We start from the raw sequence: 23,133 nt of genomic DNA on the forward strand, positions 1-23,133 counted from the left end.
AAGATCTTTAACCGACTGGGATCTTTTAAGGAGATTCCAGAATTGAGTCTGTAAGTTGTTGGCGCGCCTCTGCCTTCCCAGTGTAGGGCGTAAGGCATCGGCCTAGCTTACGTGGACCCCCCCTCATTCCTTTAGAGATTCTAGGGCTGATCTATTCGTGTTGTAGGCGAAATAGGGCTGATACCTCTTAGCTTGTCCTGGTCAACCTCCCATTTAGGGATGCAGGTGGCGGAGCGTCGAAGGTTTAGTTGTTCTGCTGCCTTAAGCTAGGTTGGTCCGTTGGACTTCAGGTATGTTCTTTGACTTCTTAACGTTAGTCAACGTATGGACAATTTATGCATCATCAACTACCTCGACAGTCGAGGAAGCAGAGCAGTCCAAAGTTATCCGGTCAAGGTCAAAACAAGTGACCAACATTATGTTGCCAACCATGGAACCTGCACTCCAAAATATGTATGGGAACATAGCTGCACACACAATTCTCCAGCGAGTGAGAATGTTATGTACCTTCTATTTCGAGGAATACCATCTTTGTTTCAGTATTGGACAGAGAAAGATATCATCTCTTGATAAAGAATAAACGTTGTTCTCTATATAGAGGTGAGATGTTTTATACCAGTGCTAAGCTTTATAATGGTCTTTCTGTTTTGAACATAGAAGATGAAATCTTAAACATAGACACGAAACGAGTTCGTTCAAATGATTCAAACCAAAGCTATCTTTGGCACTGTCATTTAGGCCACATTAACATGAAACGCATCCATAAGCTTCATTCAGATGGGCTTATGGGTTCATGTGATTTAGAATCATTCGTTACATGCGAATCATGTTTAATGGGAAAAATGACAAGATCACCTTTTAAAGAAAAGGGAGATATGGTTAGTGAACCACTAGGACTGATACATACAGATGTATTCGGACCTATGAGTACACTATCAAGAGGTAACTATGGCTACTTCATTATGTTCACTAACGACTTCACTAGATATGGTTACATATATCATATGAAGCATAAGTCAGAATCGTTTGAATTATTCAAACAATTTCAGAACGAAGTAGAGAATCAATTTGGCAAGAAAATAAAAGCCATATTCGATCAGATCGAGGTGGTGACTATTTGAGTCAAGCGTTTGAGGATTATCTTAGGAGTTGTGGAATAGTAGGCCAACGCACTCCACCTGGAACACCACAAATGAATGGTGTGTCCAAAATGAGAAATTAAACTTTATTAGACACGGTTTGATCGATGATGAACTCTCGGTTGATAGATTTCATTAATGAATGACTAATCTATCCTTTTGTCTCGAGTATCCAAAACTCTTTTGCTGATCTCGTTAAGTAAAACCATTTAGACGTGTAGGCCCCCGCCATGAGTCTACCCGCATTGTCCTAAGATAGAGGAGGTACTCTGCGAAGGACGACCCACCTTCCACAATCGAGGGCTCAAAGGGTGTCTTAGTATGGGTAGAAATTTTACTCAAAATTACTTTTAGGGACTTTTACGCTAGTCTGACATGTGTTATAGTGAACTACTTAGCGTAACTAACGTCCACGACATAAAGCGTAAATAAGTAAGTAAATGCGCGCGAGAAAGTAAATTAAGCAGACATGGATCCTAGTATGGCCCTTAACCTAGAAGATCTAATCTCCTTTGGTTTGTTCTTGTTTCGCCTTTTGGTTCGCCTTAGATCGCCATCTTCGAACCTCCATTGATTTCTCTCACTCGCCTTTGGATCTCATCCTCGAGCTTCTTCAATGGACTCAAAGACCCTAAACTCTAATTACAAGACTCTAACGATTCGCAGATCGTATAAACTTGAAATTAAAATTAATTACAAATTTGCACCCATCTGTGCTTAAAACAAGAATAAAAGAAACAATTTCTATGGCCATACTAGTTTCCCGCATTCACATCACATACATTTATATAATATTTAAAGGCTAAGAATTATATATGCATGATAATCCGGGAGATACTTATGTTGATTATCCCATGTCACATTATGGACCAAAAGAATAAATTCGAGGAACTCGACTAATGGTGTGTTCTGGTTTTATCTTTTATGATTTCTAAAATCAATTTTAAGAAAAACTCCGTTTTGGGTTTTTGAAAGCCCTGGTCAATTTCGGAAAAAATTGGTTTGGTTCTTAATGATTTCCAAAATCAATTTTAAGAAAGACCCGGAACTATTTCGGTAAAATTTGGGTGGAATCGGGAGAAAATTTTGACTTTCGTCTGAAAAACTCCCACTCGGGTCAAGACCCATAAATTTCTCCCCGTGGACCTAGGTCTAACTCGGAAAGGCCCGCGACATCCCTTGGTCATGGCCCAAGACCCTAAGGTCAAGGCCCAACAAGGTGGTCCGGGCCAAAGAGCCCTAAGAATTGCATAGGTCCGACCCATGCACGTTTCAGCCCTATGGCCAAGTCCTCGGGTCTTGCCTAGCACGGTCTGGTCGAGACTAGGTGCGTCTTGGCCCGGGTCAAATGCATCCTTGCTCTCGTCCCAGGCATAGGACACGTCCTGGCACTAGGCCAGGACGTTAGCCTAGGCCCAGACGCGTCTGGCCTAAGGCTGGGCCTTAGGGTGTGTCTCAGACAAAGTCCGAGACCCCAAGGCCATCCCAGACAAATCCCAGATGCGTCTGGCCTATGTCCGATGCCTAGGGCACTCCAGATGCGTCGAAGACGCGTCTGCTGAAGTTTTATAGCGTCTCGGACTAGTTCCTTCGACCAAGGTAACAAGTGGGAGACTGAAGGATATATCTTTTTGGTCTGAAGGAGATGTCCTTCTGAAAGAGTGTCCTTCGACCAAGGTAACAATGTGCTCAATTTGTCACTTAGGATAATGATGACCTTATCAAGAAGATCATCTAGTCCGATCGAATTAGGGGTCGTAATGCTTAGCTAGAAGCCAACTACGATCGTCTGATCACTTCGGTGATTCGCGACTAACATAGACCGGATCCTACAACGGGTTACACCAAAGAGTGGATACTTGATCGGAGAGAGTTGACTAGTGGGAACTTGGAAAATAAATGGATTAGATCCACCTAAACATGCCCAAAAGGTTCAGATGGGATCTGGACAAAGATAGGAAGAACTGAGCCCGAAAGGGAGGCCCGGAAAGGGCTAAAAAGGCCGGCCATGTGATGGTCGGCTAAGCTAATAGGCCGGCCAGGCCAAGTCCACTAAGGGCCTGATCTGGCCGACCAGGTTTATGGGAAACCCTAGATGAAAATCCTTTCCATCTAGGAGTCCCAATCAAAAAAGGATTCTCACTTTATCTTTTCTGTGGTCTATGTTTAATCCTAGTTTGTGTTGGGTATTAGTGGTGTCTATTAATGTTGGTAGCGAAATCTCAGACATCTCATGTCTAACATTAGTATGGTCCCAAGATCATCATGCATAATCTAATAATCAACTAAGAGTTAGAGATTATCTTAATCGCTAGTTTTCCCTCGAACCTTTCCAATCGTTTTCAGAAGACCAAGAGCTCCAATTGTAGCTCCTCTACTTGGGACACCGAATGGTCTACTTAATCTCCCACCTTATAAGCTAGCTAGAACTCCAATGGTGGTTTGATAATAAGAAGAACTACTTCTTTATTTGACTAGTTGATAACTTTTGGGAATTAGCTAATTTCTTCTCTCTACTTGATGTTGTAGAGTAAGAAAGCTCTTAGAGAAATTCCACACCTTATTCACTTCCCTAAGGGTCATTAGATAGAACCTAATAAGAGTCATATTCAAATTTGGTTTCCTAAAAGACCCTTTTGAATAAGATTAAGGAAATAGTGGAAAATAGAAACTAGTTGCTATTTTCTCAATTCCTTAATGAGGGGACGTCCAAACCAGGCCAAAATTTGCAGATCTAACCTTCCCTATTAGGGCAACCCACCCTCCAATTTTCAGCCCAATCCGAGCACAAAAGTCCTTTTTTGGCTCTAGGCCCAAAACCCCTCTTTTGGGCTTTTTGTGCTATCTTTGGCTAAACTTGTTTTAGGCCGATGAGATATGTTTATGGGACTCTCCCATGATTGTATATCTCACTCCCACTAGTCATATCATCCGATTAAATAGTCATTTATTGTGTCACCCGTTGTAGGATCTGGTCGAAGTTAGCCGCGAATTACTTCGTAATTTGACGATCGTAGTTGGTTTCAAGCTAAACACTACAACCCCTAAATCAACCGGACTCGATGATCTTCTTCATCAATTGTCCTATCCGACAAATTGCTCGCATTGCATCTTTGGTCGCAGGACATCTTCTTCAGTTTGAATATGATTCTAATTAGAGTTCCTCTATATAAGGACCATTATAGAACAAAAAAGGTATGAAATTTTCTCTAGAGAAAATCAATCTCTCGGACATCTAAGTGGAGAGAGGGATTTTAGAGAAAAATCTCCCAACGTATCTATCTAGTCAAATTAAGAATAGTTCTTCTTCTCAATCTTCAATAAGGTCCTAGCTGACAATAAAGAAGGGATATCAAGTTAACTTGCTCGGGTGTCTCAAGTAGAGAAGCTACGATTGAAGATCTCATCTTCGGGATAAAGGCATCGAAGTTACTTCGATGGGAAAGCGATTAAGGTAATTTATTGTTTCATTCTAGTTCATCTTTAGTTCTTGCATGTGATCCTGGTAGTTTGTGTTAAACATATAAATGTTTGAGATTCCGCTTACAACACTAAGTGACATCAAATTCCAATACTTCGGTAAGGAGAGAAAAGATATTTATGTTTTTGGAAAAAGTGAAGAATGAGTGGAGGTTGTTGATTTAATAAAAAGGTTCATGTAGAATGGAATAAATGGTATTAAGATATAAAGGGTAAGTCTCGAGATGGGAGTTTGAGCATAGAGATCCGAAATTGGACGTCATCCCTATTAATTGTTAAATTTGGATTTTTGATATTATTATTAATTTGAGTGGGTTTATTTTAGTATTTGGACCCATTTTCTGGGTTTATATGGTACTATACTTTACTTTCACTTCACTGCTCAATTTTGTTTTTTTTTTTACATCATCTCTCAATCTTTCACAACATAATTAATGACAAGGAGGGTGTGGGATATTGAAAACAAAAAATAAGCTGGGGGTCCAGATAATGGATGGTAAATGAGAGTCCAGACTGGGTTTGCCAAAAAATTCTTTTCAGGTCCAAATGTCAGGGCAAGGACAACTTTTTCTGATTTTTGTTTTTTCTTCCCCTTGGACGGGACATTCTGACGTTTTCTGACAATCTGACGCAGGAAAGTAAACTTTTTTGATAATCCAAAATTCCCACTATATCTGAGATATTTTCCTTCTCTTTCTCTCTTTAAAACTTTCAGATCTTATCTTCTTCATCTCTTTATCTCTCAAATTTTGATCTGTGGCGCCATTTTTTCGGAAATTTTGGCCGTGGGATTATGCCCATTATTTTGTTTCAATTCCTTCTTCTTTCTTATTTATACATCCAAATGTCTTAAACATCTAAAACTTTTCTGTTATTCTTTTTCCAGGTGAATGGTTTACTTTAATGTTTCTTTTTCAGGATTGATATTTTGGGTTTCTTTTTCTGTCTCAAAGAAGATCAAAAGATCGATTTCATATGGTTCAAAAGATCAAGGATCGTTGATGATTTATGTTCGATGTCGCATGGTTAGGTTCTTATTAAGAGATGAAATCTTTGATTTTTTTGGATTTATGGATCTTAAAATCCTAAAATCAAGATTTAGGGTTTTTTTTAAAATTAAATCAAATAACAACATATCAGATATCTTTAACCCAAATTGGATATCTTTGTTGATTTCGTCAACTATTCGTGATCAAACTTCGATTTATTTGTAAGGGGTTTGTAAGATGTGAATGAAATCAGATCTATTTCACTATGTTTTATAAATGAATTTCTTCTTGAAGTGAACGAAGTTTTTCTTGAAGTGTAATGTACAGTACTGGACATTGAATAATGTACTGTACATAACTAAAATTTCTTATTTTTTATATCCAAAAATTGTCCAGTACATAACAAAATGCCCGGTACATAAAACAATATCCAGTACATAACAAAATGTCAGATGAATTTTCAGTGAAATAGTTTCCATTTTGAAAGGAATGTAAAGTAAATTTTATCATGTATTGTACATAGCAAAATTTCCTGCACTTTCTTTTCAAAAAGTGTCTAGTACAAAACATAATTCCCTGTACATACAAGAATGTCTGTGCGTAAAAAAAAGAGTTAATTCATATTTGGCCCCCTACTTTGTAACCAGCTTCCTTTTTGCCCCCAATTTTTCATGAATTCAAATTTGGCCCCCTATTTTCATGTAAATGGTGTAAATACCCATCCTAATTTCTAAATAAAATATTAAAAAACATAATTATTTCCACCTCACCTCTCTCTTCGCACCTCATCTCTCTCTCTCCACCTCACTCTGTCTTCTCTAATGAAGGTCGCCGACCGGAAATTTTTCCGATCGGCGACCTTCAAAAAAAAACTCTCATCTTTCTCTCTCTCTAAATATTTCAGCGAAGGGGTTACCCTTCACCGGAATCTGTTGAACCAGACCGGTTCAACAGATCTGAAGGTCTATTCCGAACAGAACTAGGGGGCTATTTGCAATCAGAACCAAGGGTTACCCTTCGCAGGAATTAACTCGTAAAAAATGTTATAACATCCCAAGTTTTTAGATAATTGAAACGAAATGATAAGGTTGATGAAGGACTGTTTAGGCAATTGGGTCGGGTTAAAATAGCACTAAACTTGCAATCAAGTCAGAACCAGGGGCCTATTTGCAATCAGACAAAATTCAAAGACTAAACTGAGATTTCAGCTAGTTAAGGGAATAAACAAAATGAAACTTAATCTTTCGTGGTTTTGTGTCAAAAGGTTTTACATGGAATTTTGGGGTAAGAAATTTGTTTCTCTTTAAAACTCAACATTACTCTAATTGGAATTTTTAATGGAGTTTTGTTACTTCGAATTTGTAGGAGATAGAAAGGAACTGATGAAATTATGAAGCAACTCAACACCATCTAAATCAAGGTAGTAATTGTATTTTTCATGTTTTAATTAACTTGTTCTAAATTCTAGGGTTTTATTATCTAGAGAATGTCATGGTAGAAGGTAAGGTTGAGGGAAGCTGCAAATTCTATTGGATTGAGTTGAAACAAAGGACTGCATAGTGCAGTCTGTTATTGGACAATCTGGGTCTTGTAGAGTACCCGAATGGACTTTCCACATACACAAAAGTCATATATTAGGATGTTAGCTTTCCGAAATGATATGCTACATGTTAATTCGAGTTCGGATGAGAGAGTTATGACTGTGATAGTGCGCAGCGCGCGTTTAGGAAATATTTGTTTTGCTGTTGTGTGTATTAAGCTATTTCAAGGATTACACATTGGCAATTTGGCCGAGACAGTAATGAAATGTTATAAATTGAATTACCCTTCCACCGATTTATGGTATGATCGAAATGGATCTAAATTGTGGTTGGTTTGAATCGAAGACAGAAAAGAGTCACGCGTGGGTTCTTCCGATGTTAAGCGAGTTGGATTTGGGTTTTAAGTGTTTTAAGGTCTTTGTTCTTTTGATTTTTATTTTATGTCAAGGTCCTTGTTGGAATATCTAACATTTATGTTTATTGTGTTTGATTTTGTTAGAGGGGGAGCCGAAACAAGTGTGGAGCGAGTTGTTCAAGGCCAAGCGAAGGAGGACGGAGTCCTAAATCGCTAAGTAGGGGATACCTCTTATTTTCTTTTATATTATCATCTAGATCATGCTAGGAGTAGGAGATATGCATGCATCATTATGTTTAGATGGATAGGCGATCATAGTACATGATTTACACCGTTGTTTCCATTGAAGCTTATGACTTTGATTATGTCTATTTCGATAATGGTTTTACGATGAAGTTTGTGTCGTTGATGGTGATTATCGATTGGTTGTTTTGATAGTTTTTGCTCGAAAATGACTTTCAAAGTGATAGTTTTGAACTGCTTTGTGATAATCGACGTTTTGAAAACATATTGATTTTGCACGTTGTATGTGATTGGTGAAGTGGACTGAGACGAGTCATGAGGGTCTTGGCAGTTGTAGTGTTCCACTCTCTGGCAAGGATTCTTGTTTTAGGTTGGTCCTCGAGACTCAAGAATTTACTACCTCTAACCGCTCGGCTGGCCTGTAAGCCTGTTTCTTTTACCCTCGGGTCTCATGGTTGTACACCTCATACCGCGCGACTTGTTTGGCTATTGGGATCCCTCTGCATGTTATGATATAACTCTTTGTTGTGCCACTTCTGTGTGTGATAAGATAAGTATGTGTTAAAAAGCCTTATCCCGGTCGGGGGCGTAACAGGCGAGTTCTGAATCTGTTGAGATTGTGGGTGAAGGATGTTCTTACAAGAAAAGAGTATTATTTCTGCTTTTGACATAATAAAATACTTTTCCAAAACCAGACGAAGTAGTTTCATGCTAGGGTACCGATGAGAATATGTTTTTTGTCCTAACACGAATACTGGAGGGACGATCTGACTATTCGAATTCGATGAAGCTAACGTATCTAGTTAAGCTAGGCATATATATTTATCATGAGGTTAGTTTTTCAATGGTTGTGGAGTCTCTCAGTGGTAAAGGAGCTTACCTACCTAGGGTAAGACACTTTCTCGAGAGAATGCTAGTACCATGGTTAGTGCCTGTATGGGACAGTACTAGCCAACGTACTATAGAATTCTCTGGGCAACTCCATGTTAATTGAGACGCATACCATGGGTGGGCAGTTAAGTCTGTTATCGTATGCCAGTATTAGGATTGATATATATTTATATGTGTGCATGTTTTACTTACGAAAAGGGTTTTTCTTGTAGTTTTATTTTGGGACTCCTCTACCAGTTTAGCTCGTGTCGGTGAGTTACTGACCCCTTACCAGTTCTTAGTATGCAGGTTCTAGTTAGACTTATCTGCAACGACAAGGTTAGCAGATGGATTGCAGAGGTTGTGGCGCGGTGCCACTTTGGTGTTATTTCCTTTCACTTTGGTTTGATTTATATTCAAAGTTATACTTTTATACACTGAAAACCATATAATGTATATATAACTATGTATCGCATAGGTTGTATAGGGATGTATGGTGTTGTGCAGGATGGGTTAATCGAGTTCTGGTGGTTCGGCTTGGAACTAGAGTCTGATAGTTGATTTTAGCTTCCTTTAAGCTTGTGTATGCGAATGTATGGTTTGCATGACAGGTTTTACAGGTGCGGCCAGTCCGGTTATAAAGGAAGACTCTGCCGGATATTAGTCTCGTCTGTGGATTGTCGAGGCGTGCTCGTGCCTATTTATAGGGCACGAGGCGTCACAAGTGGTATCAGAAAAGTAAAAAAAATGGCCAGTGCGTTAAAAAAATGTACAGTACATAAAAAAAATCTTATAAATTTCATTGACAACAATTTACGTTTTGGAATAAATGTCCTATAATTGTCCATCAGATAAGGAGAGAATGTTTGCGAGATGACATAATTATATTTACAGTACAAGATCTTTGGAAAAAATCTGTCATTATACAAGGAGAGAAAGTTTGAGAGAAGGAAAGTAGTTAAGATTGGAGAGAGAAAATATGTTTAAAAAGAAAAAAAAATATGGAGAGAGAAATTTGAAATTGGTTAAAAATTGGAGAGAAAATAGGAATTGGAGAGAGAAAAAAAATAGAAAAGTAATTTTAAAGAAAAACAAATCTGTTGAGATTGGAGAGAGAAGTATGTGTAGGAGAAAAAATAAATAAATCTGAAAAAATGAAAGAACAATTTAGAAAGGAAATTAGAGAAAAAGTTAAAGAATAGAGAGAGAATGTTGTAAATAGCAAGTTGGTAAATTTTGTAAGGACAATTATGTAAATTTGTGGAAAGTACAAGATTTGATGGGAGAGGCGTCAGATTTGTTTTCAGAAATTTTCAGATTTTCCGGGGGTTTTTCTATGGCACATATCATAATTTTTGAAATCCTGAGGTTTGCATCCGCAAACTGGTCTCTCATTTTACGATCCATTTTGGGTTGTTGGCCCAATCATGGTGTAATGAAAAGGTAAGGAGTAAGGACACAGCTATTAGCCTATTATTATGCTCCTAATGTCACATGGAGGCCCATGATTTACATTTGCTTTTATTGAAGATGGCCCATCATTTACATACACCATGTGCTGCCTGTGTGTACATGTGTTTAAATGGTGCAAATGGGCATCAAATAAGAGATTACTTCCATATATATAAAGGAAGTTTGTTAACCATTGGCATTAATACCTGCTATAAGTTGACGGGATATTTTTCATTGACTCGACCATCCTGGGGCATGGTTTCTTTATCTAGAGAATACTGGCAGGATTATTTAAAATCAATTTTTAGTTTCTCCTTGTTGAGATCTTTTTTGTCTTTGGGAATTTGAGGTGTCCATTTAGTCCATCTTTATCCAGAGAAGACCTGTTGTCAGATTTACAAGCCTCAAAATGAAGAATATCTTCTGAATCGTAGTTTTTTTTATTTTTGAGAAACCGAATCAAAGTTATTTTTTCCAATTCTTTAGTTCTCTAATTTTGATTTATTTATTTTGTATTGTTGCTACGTTATGATTTAATGCAAATACCTCTCGCAAAACAAAAATGATTCCAGAGCATCCACAATGTCTATTGTCCGGGTTTAATCATATAGATCAAAATAGCATTGAAAAGTCAACAGTTGGTAGCCCAAGTGGTTCCAAGGTGGTGACATAAACTCCAGAAACCCCTGGAGGTCCCAGGTTCAAATCCAAGAGAAGGTGAAATCTTTGGTTATTTGAATTGGGATTATTAGGGTATAAATAATGTAGTGCAGTTGGGTTTTAAGTCATTATCTAGTTGGGCTATAGGCCAGGTCATGTTAGACTTTGAGTGGGCGGGTAACAAGCTTATAACATCTTTGATGTATTCAATGCCAATTGTAATGACAATGTAATCGGTTTTCAAAAAGAAAAAATAGCATTGAAAATATAAGCTTTGAATGATTATTATTCAGGCAGAAAAATTATAAAGACTAAAATATATTTTTCCCATTTTGTGTATCCAGTTGATTTATTTTCTTTTAAACTTTAAATCTGCATAACTTTCGATTTCAGGTTTCTTATAAAGTTTATATACTTAGAAATGTTTTTTCGTTATCTGTCTCACAAGATACTCAATACTTTTTCTTAAAAAGAAACATCCAAAAAAAATGACATCTTTTTGTTATCTTTTTTTTCTTCTACAAACTGAGTTTGCAGTTATTACAAACTCAATTTGAATTTGCATTTGCAATGTTGGAAACTCAATTAGAATTTGCATTATCTCAAACACAATTTGTATTTACATTTGCAATATTTCAAATTCAAACTCTGCAAACTCAATTTACAGTTTCCTCCAAACTTGGTTTGTTTGTGAACCCCTGCAAACTCCGTTTTGCAAACTTTTAGAAATTAGTATGCAACCTCTTCATATTGCTTTAACGAGTTCTATGATAGTTATAGATCTAAATCAATTTGCACCTGCAACCTAGATCTAAGTTTTACTTGCGATGACGAATTGAACTAGATCTGAAGAAGAAGAACAATCGAAGATGCAGAAGAATTAGTTCCCTTGAGATCTAGGAAAATCTTGATCACACTTACTTTAGATAGACTGAAACAAATTAATAAAGGCAAGGCCATTTCCTGACCTAGAGAGCGTTCGGGCCATCATCATCATCTTCAGACGCGACCGAACATTTGAGTAACCCTACAGAGAGAGAGAGAGTGTGTGTGAGTGATTGTTTGTGTGTATCGAGAAAAAACAACCCAAGCATTAAGATTGTCGAGGACACAACATCCAACTCGGTGTTTATACTCAACCTTTCTTCATCTCATCTCACTTTTTTTCCCTACAGAATCTTACATTTCAATAATACAACAGAACCACCACGTACAACGACATCTAACACCTTAGGACCTTCATCCTTAACAATAGAAACAAAAGCATCTAAATCTTCACCTGGTAACCGATACTTTAAATTCGAGTGATGATCGCTATTAAACTCTCACGATCTTGGTGATGAATCTCCTGATTTGCTGTTTGAATTGGTTCTTGAAATGTTGTTAATAAGAGTGATACTCTACGATCTTGTATCTGAATGAATAAGATCTACAACAGTTTGGATGTTGTACGATCAGTCTAATGGTTTTTGAAGAGTCATTGGTGTGATTTCGACAACCAGTGATCGCTAAATTGGAGAACTCTTTCGCCTGTCCCGATTTGCTAAAATATGTTTTGTGGGAGAGTATATCGTGTCCTAAAATACTCGGACGATTAAGGGTTTACGTGTACAGTCGTGGTTTTTTAAATATAAAAGTTACCCAGACAGTCTCAAGCAATGGTTATTTCAATCGGTTGATTTCATATGTACAGTCGAGCATTAACATTGGTTGGTTTCAACCTTGCTTTGTAAATGGTTTTTAATGTTCAGGTGTTGTCCTTACACTTACTACGAAGTTGCGAAGGAATTGGGATGGCTTCGCACCAATTTCCACTAGTTGTTGAACATCTTTTCCTCACATTTTACTTATGCACGACCAAGAAGACTTTTTGTTAACTCATGGTTATGGATTCCAGACATAACTGGCACTTCCCACGTGTCACCATCCCTCGGTCTTTGTGAGTGCTGATCTGAAAAAAGGATCCTAGAGTTCCTAACATAGTTTCGTTCTGTCAGTCCTTCCATAATTGAATAGTGCACGCTTGGTGAGCCTGTGCTCATTCGGACATCCAGTTAAAGAGTAAAATCATACTAAGGTGCTAATAGAGCCCGCTAGTCAAAGTTGATTGACGGGAGTCAAAGAATCCGTCGCCCGCTACGCTTACAACACTTTGGTCGAATGTCTTATGTAGCGACCTAGTTCATTTGGGAAAGTCCGATTAGACCTATGGTTGATTAATTCTAGTTTTTTTGGTAAAAACTCTTTTACCATTGATTGGAAAATTAAGGAATTAGTATCTCTTTACAGCAGTCTTTCTTCTAAGTTGAAATGAAGGTGTCCTGAACTCATAGGATGCTTTCTACATGAACTGTGTTGGCCGACAAGTTTATGTTTGGGTAATTAGGTTGCTTAGTTTGAAGGAATTCTACTATATGATCTTATCATGTTACTGTTTAAAAGTAATGGAGACAGCTTTTTGATACCCGCCATCACTAAAAAAACCCTTACTTTCCTTCATTAGCCACCCGTTAGACCCACTAGCCTAGTTCCACATGGTCTGAGCAATTTCATTAGGTCGGGCCTAGCCAAAGATCCTCAATTACCTCCAAGAATTCGACTAATCTACACGCAAAAGCACAAAGAAGGCATAAACAATATGTAGAACAAGGTGTTACGTTGTAACCTTAGGTACAAAAAGTCTTCATAAGCAACGCCCATCTATTTTCACTCTAATGTTCCAATTAATACTTGTTTCTCTGTGTCTCGCAATCAAAAGATTCGGGATAAATGAACATCTCAACTACATAACTTGCCCACTTCCCCTAAGGTCACTTCGTTATAAGTATGACGTAATATGAATGATGATTGTTTTTTGCGTAGTGTATTGTCCTGCAGAAGCTAGTGAATGTGATACAGTGGATGGAGAAGCTTGCAATAAACCACTACACAACCCAGAAGTTTAACTTTAACTTGAACAAGACAACAAAAGCACTTCACCACATGAGTTTCAGATTCAGCAAATAGATGGTACATTGAACATAATGATCCTATGGACATGCAAATCTCAAAACCGCCTGCGAATTTAAATAGTTTTTTTTGCTTGAGGTGAACTTTTGGGTAGTAGAAAGTCTTCTTACTAAGAGTTGGTGAGGAATGTTATACATTTTCATAGGAAGGTCTGCTATGCTCTTGAAGGAGACTCCTGCTGCGGCCCTAGTATAATAAGAGTTGGGTTACAAAAATCATAACCCAATACTATCAGTTTTACTAGAAATGTACTTAAACAGCGACCAATAAAATATAATCTAACTTCGTCGGATGTTATACCTAGCTTCAGAGCTCGGCATTAACTATTAACTTCCAATATGTCACATTATCACGTAAAAGTATTACAAGATGATTTCTCCCTCAAATTTCTACTACTACTTTCTAAACAAAACAAATGGTTTTCAAGAAAATGAATCAAGTTTTATATGATATCTTTTCACACATAACTTACTTGCACCAATCCACCATTAAAGTGCAAAATATTAAAATGGGTAGGCACAAAACCATCAATACCCAACTCCATCATCAAAGAACTCCAAGTAAAATTGTCGAATTCATGTTCAAATTAGATTCTTCATATATCAAATGAGAAAACACTTGCCCATTTCCCACATTCAAAACCCAATTAGTACTTTCTACAGTAAGTTTTCTTGAACTTCAATTTTATTTAAAAGGAACAACAATCAAACTACTACCCAAGAACAAAGAAAAACCCTAGAAATCAATCAAGATCCTTCTGAACTTTGATTCCCATGGTATTAGCAGTACCAATAATGGATTTGGAAATTGCTTCTAAAGACATATACTGACAGTAAGGATCAGATTGTTTTACCTTAGCGATTTCATAAATATGTTTGACTGTTAGGGTTGAAGCAACAACATGACCAGGTCGACCACTTCCATTTTCGATTCCAGCTGCTTTTTTAAGGTACCAAGTAACAGAAGGAGATTTAACAGTGAATTCAAAAGTGTTATCTTTGAAAGCTGTGATTGTGACGGCCATTGGAGTATCTGGTTTGAACTTTTGAGTCCGAGCATTGAAGTCTTTGCAGAAAGCCATTAGGTTTAATCGGTACTGACCTAGTGCTGGTCCTACTGGTGGTGCTGGTCGAGCTGCTCCTGCCGGAACTGTTAGCCGGATTGTGGCGGCTATAGGTCGGCGAGTTAAGATCTCTTTCAGAGTCGACATGATTTCTAAAAATTAGGGCAAATTCAGCATCAAAACTTCCATCAAATCAATAAGAATTATATTAAAGAATTGGACCAAAATCATCTCTGAAACTAGGAAAAATGAGTAACAAGACAAACTTGAAGAAGAACACACTAGGGTAACAAATTAAGGTAAAACCATTCCTAACACGGCTTTAGCTAGAGAAAAAGCCCGTTACTTCAAATCGTTGATACCACTGAACGATTTTGTAAAGAGAGAGTGCAAATCGAAGAAGAACAAGATATAAAACGGCTGCAAATTAATTAATTACTCGATGAAAGAGGAAAAGGTCGTGCTTTGAAGAAGAAGAAACTTACTTAAAGATGAAGCTGTTTGAAATGAGTTGTTAGTCGAAGAAGAAGAAGCTAAAAAATGGCTGCTCTCAAATTCTTTGTAGGGTTTCGTTCTTGAAGAGGAAGAAGCCGATCCTACGCGGGAAAAGTGCACAAAAAAAGGGGAAGTAATTCTAGGTCAGCCGTCTTCATTTTAATCAGAATGACTTGTTCATTATTATTGAAAAATAGAGGGACTAAAGTAAAAAATATTAAACTTGCACAATATGGTCACCTGTGGTGCTCTGCCCGAATTGGGCCGAATAGAGCCTGAAGAGCATCATTTTTGTGCCTCTTCAGTTAAGCATCCAAGGTGTATTTGTGCTGTGAAATGTGCTAATGTGCAGTAGGGAAACAATGTGCAGTAGGGAAACAATGTCGAGCAAGTCGATTTAGAGGTGGCAAAAAAACCTGCGAGCCCAAACCCGCCCACGCTCACACGAGGGCACCCGAGTCCTTAGACCCCCGATGTCCGAAACAGACACCGTCCAACCGACTGACTAGAATTGGCGGACGGACACGGACAGTCGGACACAACGCCTTGTCCGACATACCGTTCGAGTCCGACCATTTCAATTGTCCATCCGACCAGGCGAGAGAGAGAGAGAGAGAGAGAGAGAGAGAGAGAGAGAGAGAGGGACTTCAATGTAGTTTCACTGACCCTTTGATTTACGAGCGCCTTTCATGATAGTAATAAGCATATTTCATATTTATGATGTAACCAAATCATACAGTGTAATGTAGGTCTACTGTAATCGAATAATCTTATAATGAGTCCGAACTAAAAATTAGCATGAATCGGAACGAAGGGAATTGTGAATAAATTGATTTAATTCGTGTCAGCTATGACACTAGACCTGTATTGCCAACAACCCTTGGTTAGAGTGGTAAGAGGTATAATCTTCCACCTAAAGGTCAAGGGTTCGAGGCACACGCTGAACAATTCAAAAAAAAACATTAGACCTGTATCTTGGCATTAACTGGTAAATAAAAATGTCATGCAATACAACCACAAGCTTAATTCACATTTTAATTGAAGCTGTTTTATTATGATTCAATAACTTCAGCAATAGCACAACTTTATCGACAGTTTACAAGATTTCAATTCTACAACCTCGGTATCCACTTTGATTGATGAACACTGAAACCCAAAAAGTAAACTGGATAGCACATACTCTCTCTAAGGAAAAGCTTCGATAATAGATCCTTCGCGCAAGAGATTGGTTATTTTGTAATCAGTAAAACCAGAAGCTGAGAGGAGTTTTTTCCATTCCTTTTCGGTTCTTTCGTTGCTAGCAAAGGTAGTCATCATCATAATGTCCATGTAGAATGCGACATCACTCGGAGGGTGTTCTTGTTTCTTATCCTGTTGTACTACGATATCTACTATAATCACCTTGCCTCCTTTGGTTGGAATAGCTTCTCTACAATTCTTCAGTATCTTTATTGAATCGTCATCATTCCAATTATGGAGAGTATGCTGTCATTTTACATAACAAAAAGAATCATATTTATAGTCTTTGCTTGTCTTTTCAGAATTTTATCCAAATTTGACTCATCATATCTGACTCATTGAGAACAGATGAGAATAAGTTATTTAAAGGCCTACTAAAACGTATACTTGCTGTTAAGTCAAAACAAATACACAAGTATCCGACTCGGTATATGCTACTATCCTCATATGCCAGATGAGTAAACATCAAATGTTGCAGCCAAAACAAAATAACAAGAAAACTAATTTAACGAGCTAGACCTCAAATTAGTATATTTGAGGGTTGAGTTAATAATCATTGATACTCACTTCTGAAGCTAACCAATTCATGGTTCCAAACATACTACTTAATTCTACTTCTCTCAGTCTAGGGGTGGGAATCGGGCCGCACGGGCACTTTTTTCATTGGGTCGGGTGGCTAGGTTACATTAACCCCTTGACCATTAGGGCAGCCATGCGGACTCGGGCGGGTACTTGACAAAATCAGAGCACCATTGCCCATCCTACCGAGCGCATCGGGCTCGGGAAGTCAATTAGCTTCGCACAAAATCCAGGGGGATACCCAAGGGCTCCTACATGAGTTGATTGTATGTGATCTAAATCATCCAATACAAGCCCAAAGAGCCTGACTAGGTACGCGGTATGCCCATCAGGTGTGGTCAAAGTACTCCTACACTATAAGATAAGAACACCCCTGTCCTACTTTATAAAGCCCCAATCCTCTTGGCTTAACTTACTAAACTCGATTTGGGACAAAACCTGTTCAAGGTGAATTGTTTATTGCCTGAGAGTTTAGAGCCACAGTGAAAAATCAGTGTGGGGGACACATGAGGTTGGGGTTATATAACCCCAATAAAAGCTAGTAGGCCTTCAATGTTGGTGTTCAAACTCAGACGCCCCAAGCACAACTCCTTCCATGTACAGGTGATATACAAACGGGTAAATTATCGGGCGGGGGTGTGTGGTAGTGGTAGGTAAGCCTGTTAAATTAATCTACCGCGCCAGGCCGTCTATTTTAGACGGAAAGGTGGCTGTCGCCAGTCACGGTGTCAAGGGAACCGGCGCCCATGGTCACTCTAGGGCTCAGACGCTTGTGGTTGGTTAAGGCAAGCCAGGCTTTATTCCGACCCCTATCTTAGTTCTTAGTCACATTCAAATATTGAAAATAAATAAATTGAAGGAGTGTGAAATATCACACCTTCAAAAGGACAGCATCTGCATGATGAATGGATTCAAACATGTCACCACCAATGAAGTCTATGTTATCATGAATCTTCGGCAAGTCCGCAACCACTTTTGGCAGGTCAAGAACAAAGCATTTCAAGTCTGGGAAAGCTTCACAAATGACCTTAGCCACAGTCCCGTTACCACCCCCAACATCTACCAATGACTTCAAATTCTCAAAAACATTTTTACCCTCAGTTACAATTGCAGTAATCTGTGAGTGAGAGACGTTAGCCATGGCGTCATCAAATATCTTCCCGAATTCAGGATTTTGCTCAGTAAAACTCCAAAAGTTTACTCCATGAACTATCTCAAATGCTGTACGATCACCACTACTCCCTTGAAACCACGGACTTAAGAAATTCAAAGGTGTTACAAGAACTGGGTTCAACATAGCAAGAACCAAAGATGACATGCTATTTATATTCCCTTTTATTAGAAGACTTGATAAAGGAGTTAGGTCAATCCCTTCTTGATTTTCATCAAGTTTCTTTATTGCAAAGAATTTTGAGTGAATCAAAAAACGAAGAAAGCGGTCGAAGTGATTGATTTTTTCAGGTGGTATCGACAAAGCATCGACGAGGCTAGAGAAAGTAATAGGTTTTCCATGCTTGTGGATTATATCTGGGATGCCTAATTCAACCGCACATTTGAGAGACATAGAACTCACGTGGCTGAATATTAATTTGCACATTTGAGTCTGAATTTCCATTGTCATCCCAGTATCAAGAGTAGGACCACGCATTGATTGTTTACCCATATCCATTAAACCTACAAAGAGTAAAATGCTTATCAATTTCCAGTTAAATGCATTAATATTATAATAATCCGATCCATCATCACTATATATGTCACACACCAGAAAGGAATACAATAATAATACTGGATCTGAAAACTAGAAAAAGGATCTAGTCATGCAGATCTTCGAAAAAGATTCAGAAACATTACATCAATATTTTCTAATTGTCCATAAGACAAAATGAGATAAAATAGGGTCATTTTCATTTACCAAACTAGATGGATGGAGTTGACTGAGAAGGTGGTGGAGGCGAACGCTGGTTCTAGATGAAGCAAGAGGATATGAAATATGTCGAATAATCTGCCTCCAATTTATAGAGATTTGAGGAGTATCTAGATGCTTCTCATGCTTAGAAAACCCTAGATCCAAGGATGAGGGGTATTTCTAATATCCCTCATCCAATGGCCCTTATTCAAGCCCATTAAAGGGTCAGTCGGGTAGGTTCAGGAAGGTTGGTTCGGGCGAGTTTCTTGTCGGGCAAGGTGGGTGGGGTACATCAGGTACAATAAATTGGCGAGTTTATGTATATGTTATAAATAGAATATTTGACTACAACTGACAGCTCATGCACCAATTTTGGTTAGCTAAAAGAAGATAATCATGTCTTTCCTTAAGAGTTCAAGAATCATTGAAGTATTGTAGCTTAGAAATAGTATGGCTATATAGGGAAAATGTGCAGGATTAAAAATTACCATTGAATGTTACTGATGCTTTCCTGGCAAAAACCGCATTGGGCTTCACCAATATAGTTCTTCATAGTTCATATCACTGCAACGACACAAAATTAGTAATGCAGTTACTAGTCTGCTTTTCGGTCGAGAGATAAACATAACTAAGACTATTTACTGGGTATAAAAAGTGAATCAAGCCTCCAGAGCTATGTAGTATATCAAAATCAAGAGATACGTAAAATCCAGCAAATACTAAAATATAAGTTAACGTGTAATGTCGAACTGAAAGTTACCTTAAATCTCTACTAAATACAAGAGCAAATCACATGTTTCGAAATTTTCATCAAGAAAAGAATCTATTTGATAATTATGATTACACATAAGCGGACTATGATCAACAATATTCTCAATTTCTCATTACTGAATCCTGTTAGTGCGATGTTTGTCAAAAACCTACTGATAATCCACTATTTAGTCCAATAGAGTAACAGCATCCAGTTAACCTAGCGTTAGTTAACGCAACATTCAAGGGCTGACTAAATAAGCATGTGTCACAACAACATCCCAGCAAAGTACTTCATCCAACTAAGACAGTAAGTCTTTTTATATGCTTTAATTGCTTAGAACACAGAAAAAAAAATGTATTTTCTTTCTTTGAAGAAACTATTGAACACACAGAAAAAAATATATACGAAAGAAAATTGGCTTCAATGATACAAAAGAAGAGAAATTAGCTCAGTGACCTCAGTTCAGAAGAGAGAAGACCGAACCTGGCTACCTGCGACCACAAAAAATGTTACATAATTGTTACTACAACTTCCCATGCAAAGGCTATAGTAGTTAAAAGAAGAGAACTTAGCTGGTTAGCCCTATTTCAATGATATAAAGATCCTTGAATTGTATGATTCTTTGTCTCTTCACCTATATGCATATGCGTGAAGAAAATAAGCTTAAAATACTTATATGTGACATTCAACACTTGTTTCATGGTTATAGAAGAGACAACTGAATGATGTATCAAGCTTGTCCCTTCGTTTCTTAGGAGATGTCTTTGTCCTTGAGTTTTCGTCCCCATGGTTCGATGAGATTATCCTACTAGTGTCAAAAGTTCAACTTACAAGATTTGTCACTTAATTAATGTCTACTATTTTCTTAAAGATACATATGAAAACCATAGAAAAAGTAACTCCTAGTAACCAATTATCAATATCAAAGTTTCAAAAACATCATCAAATCCATGTATAAGAGAAAACCCTGAAACTACTAAAATCGAACACCGACAATGTGTAAAAATCAGGTCTGAGAATATCTTATGTGACAGGTCCAATAGTCAGACGTGATCCATGCCATCCAATAAAAATGTTACATCGAAAGAACGGAACATGTGAGGTAATGGCATGTGAGAATAGTTTAACATAGAAAATAGTAAATAAGATGATGTGCACAACTTTTGGTCCACTTACTCAATAGAGTTAAAAAGATATCTTATTCATGTTCTATTCTTTATTTATGCATTTCGATTAGGTAGTTATTTTCCATTGTGAATAGTTATTTGCTTTTTAGTGTAGTTATTTGCTTTTACTTTGTGAGAGACATGAGTAACAAATGTAGTTATAGGTAGTTATGTTTTAGTCTATATATAATGATATAATTTGCAGAAGAGAGGAAAAAAACAGAGAATAAAGAGTAGAAGTGAAAGTTGGAGAGTTAGAGTAATCCTTAACTTTAGTGTAAAGCCACTTGGAGTGATTACAAGAAATTGATCTTGGTTTGCAGCCGTTAGTATTATTATGTATTTTTTTTATACTCGGTTATAATAAATGAAGATGCTTGTTGTCGTCCAAGTTATTTCCTACCTTTCCTTTCTCTAATCCACTATCAGGCAAAACTTTCAATCTTTTTTTCTTTCCCATTAGTTCCAGGTATTATACCCATCTATCTTTACCTATCTTCCATGATTTAGTTCCTACCATAGATTTGTTATTGGCCTTCGTTTCAAACCTAACATCCTAGACAACCCTGTGTGCCTCTTTTTGAGTTAGTATTGATCCCTAGACCTTTAATTATTGTTTAGTAACGTAAGAAACACTATTGTAGGATTGTAATAGACTTCGAATCATGTATAATATCTTAGTGATGATCTAAATTGTTATGCATGAAGTCAACATTGTCTGATTTTTAATTGCTCATGTTAATATGTGATTGATCTTGGATATGGATAACATGACCATTTACACTATCCTAAATTACAAGATCAGGGGCTTCTCTACTCATTCCCAATTAATTTTGAGTTTGACACACAAAGCATCCTTTCTCTCACGTCTCATAAAATAAATTTTTGTAAATGTTGATTCAAAATAATAAAAAAATAAATGAAAGAAAAGCAGGAGCACAGAAGTGCATTAAACAACCCTAGTTTTACATATTTTGAACTGAATCCGATTCAGTGGCACAAAGATGAAATTATGAGGGAAAACAGTTGGATGTCGTAGGTAAGAAGAACCCTTTGCCAACAACATTGGTTGGAGTGATAAGAGGTTTAGTCTTCCATGTTAGAGGTCATGGTTTCAAGGCAAGGCTCGCAATTCAAAAAAAGAACCCTACCCCAAATACACAAAGAGAGCACAAACAGATACAAGGCCTGAAAATTTTGAAGTGTAATTCAAGCAAATTGTATTGAGTCAAGTCTGAAAACCCTATTTAGCTTTTCTTGTTTGGAAATTAATCACAAAAGAACAGAGCCGGTAAGTACGAACTCCCAACTTTGTAATCTACAATTCAATTTGGGGCTTGGTACCTTCTTACCCGCACCTTCATAAGAAAGAACTTTCTTTTCTTCAATTGATGTTATAAACTTCGAAAACGAATAATTCAATCAAATCCAAGTGAAGGAAAAGCAAAATCTAACTGAAATTAAAATAAGAAGCAAGAAAAGACTTACGGCGAGAATGATGAATATGGCAGAAAATACTCGCAAATCTTCTGGTTCTTCTTCTTCTTCTTCTCTCTTCCGATTATGTGCCATTTGACTGAAACAAACCCCTTCCGGTGAAGACGATTATGGAAAGAGCTTAATTGCTGGGCACTGCCAGGCTTATTTCGGGTACTCTCTGATAGAGCTGGGAATCGAGAAGGGCGGGTTGGGTGCGAGCAAATCATTCCTCTAACTCCATCGCTGCCCGCCCATGCCTGCTTAATGTAGCGCCCACGTGAAGGTGTCGTTTGGCAATCAAAAGTATAAGTACTTTTATTTGTATTAGAAGTTTTTTTACTTCAAAAAAGGTAAAGAATTACCAAATGTTGTAATATAATAGAAATTGGTGGAGAGAAAATATAGAAACTATAATATCATTTATAGTTATTATTTCTTTGTATATTACTCACTGAAAGATAATAAGAAAGATGATAATTACAAAGTAAAAGTAAGAAGGGGGGAGAGAGAGAAATTCAATCGGAGTTATTTTACCAAATTATCCCCCTTCTAGAATGAGAAGTGGGGTCTCCATAAATAGTAATTAATGCATGGGAATAATGACTCTATGAAGAGACAAGTGGTGATGCACGGGAGTAGTGGCTTCATGGAGAGACAAGTGGTGATGAATGGGAGTAATGACTCCATGAAAGGACACGTTGAGTAGGTAGGAAT

The 23,133-nt window shown here is 37.5% G+C and overlaps 1 protein-coding gene and 1 pseudogene across 7 annotated transcripts; both read right to left on the minus strand.

Moving 5' to 3' along the window:
• Positions 1-14,284: 14,284 nt before the first annotated feature.
• On the minus strand, positions 14,285-15,416 carry LOC147548927 (large ribosomal subunit protein uL11m pseudogene; annotated as a pseudogene). The gene is made up of 2 exons (XR_015238557.1): positions 15,287-15,416; positions 14,285-14,953 (listed from the first exon to the last, which is right to left on the minus strand). The product of XR_015238557.1 is annotated as a large ribosomal subunit protein uL11m pseudogene (transcript).
• Positions 15,417-16,322: 906 nt separating this feature from the next.
• On the minus strand, positions 16,323-22,966 carry LOC147548928 (putative O-methyltransferase 3). Of its 6 annotated transcripts, none has more exons than XM_086670121.1 (6): positions 22,429-22,966; positions 22,285-22,341; positions 20,231-20,265; positions 19,509-19,584; positions 17,992-18,788; positions 16,323-16,781 (listed from the first exon to the last, which is right to left on the minus strand). In XM_086670121.1, the coding sequence occupies exons 5-6, from the start codon at positions 18,781-18,783 to the stop codon at positions 16,482-16,484; spliced, it is 1,092 nt and encodes a 363-aa protein (XP_086526247.1). In that variant the 5' UTR covers positions 18,784-18,788; positions 19,509-19,584; positions 20,231-20,265; positions 22,285-22,341; positions 22,429-22,966; the 3' UTR covers positions 16,323-16,481. The 6 variants fall into 6 exon arrangements, with proteins under 6 accessions (XP_086526247.1, XP_086526244.1, XP_086526245.1 ...); XM_086670118.1 differs by having other exon boundaries at positions 20,231-20,579; XM_086670119.1 differs by lacking the exon at positions 22,285-22,341 and having other exon boundaries at positions 20,231-20,579.
• Positions 22,967-23,133: the final 167 nt, after the last annotated feature.

Source organism: Eschscholzia californica, unplaced genomic scaffold (assembly GCF_041429995.1).
Source record: "Eschscholzia californica isolate CP2 unplaced genomic scaffold, dmEscCali1.0.p SCAF_3, whole genome shotgun sequence".
In the NCBI taxonomy this organism is placed as follows: Eukaryota; Viridiplantae; Streptophyta; class Magnoliopsida; order Ranunculales; family Papaveraceae; genus Eschscholzia; species Eschscholzia californica.

Coding starts and splice junctions, on each gene's coding strand:
- LOC147548928 (XM_086670119.1), bottom strand. CDS start 18,783: ATGGATATGGGTAAACAATCAATGCGTGGTCCTACTCTTGATACTGGG. Junction 16,782..17,991: donor CAGATGCTGTCCTTTTGAAG/GTGTGATATTTC, acceptor GTAAAATGACAG/CATACTCTCCATAATTGGAA.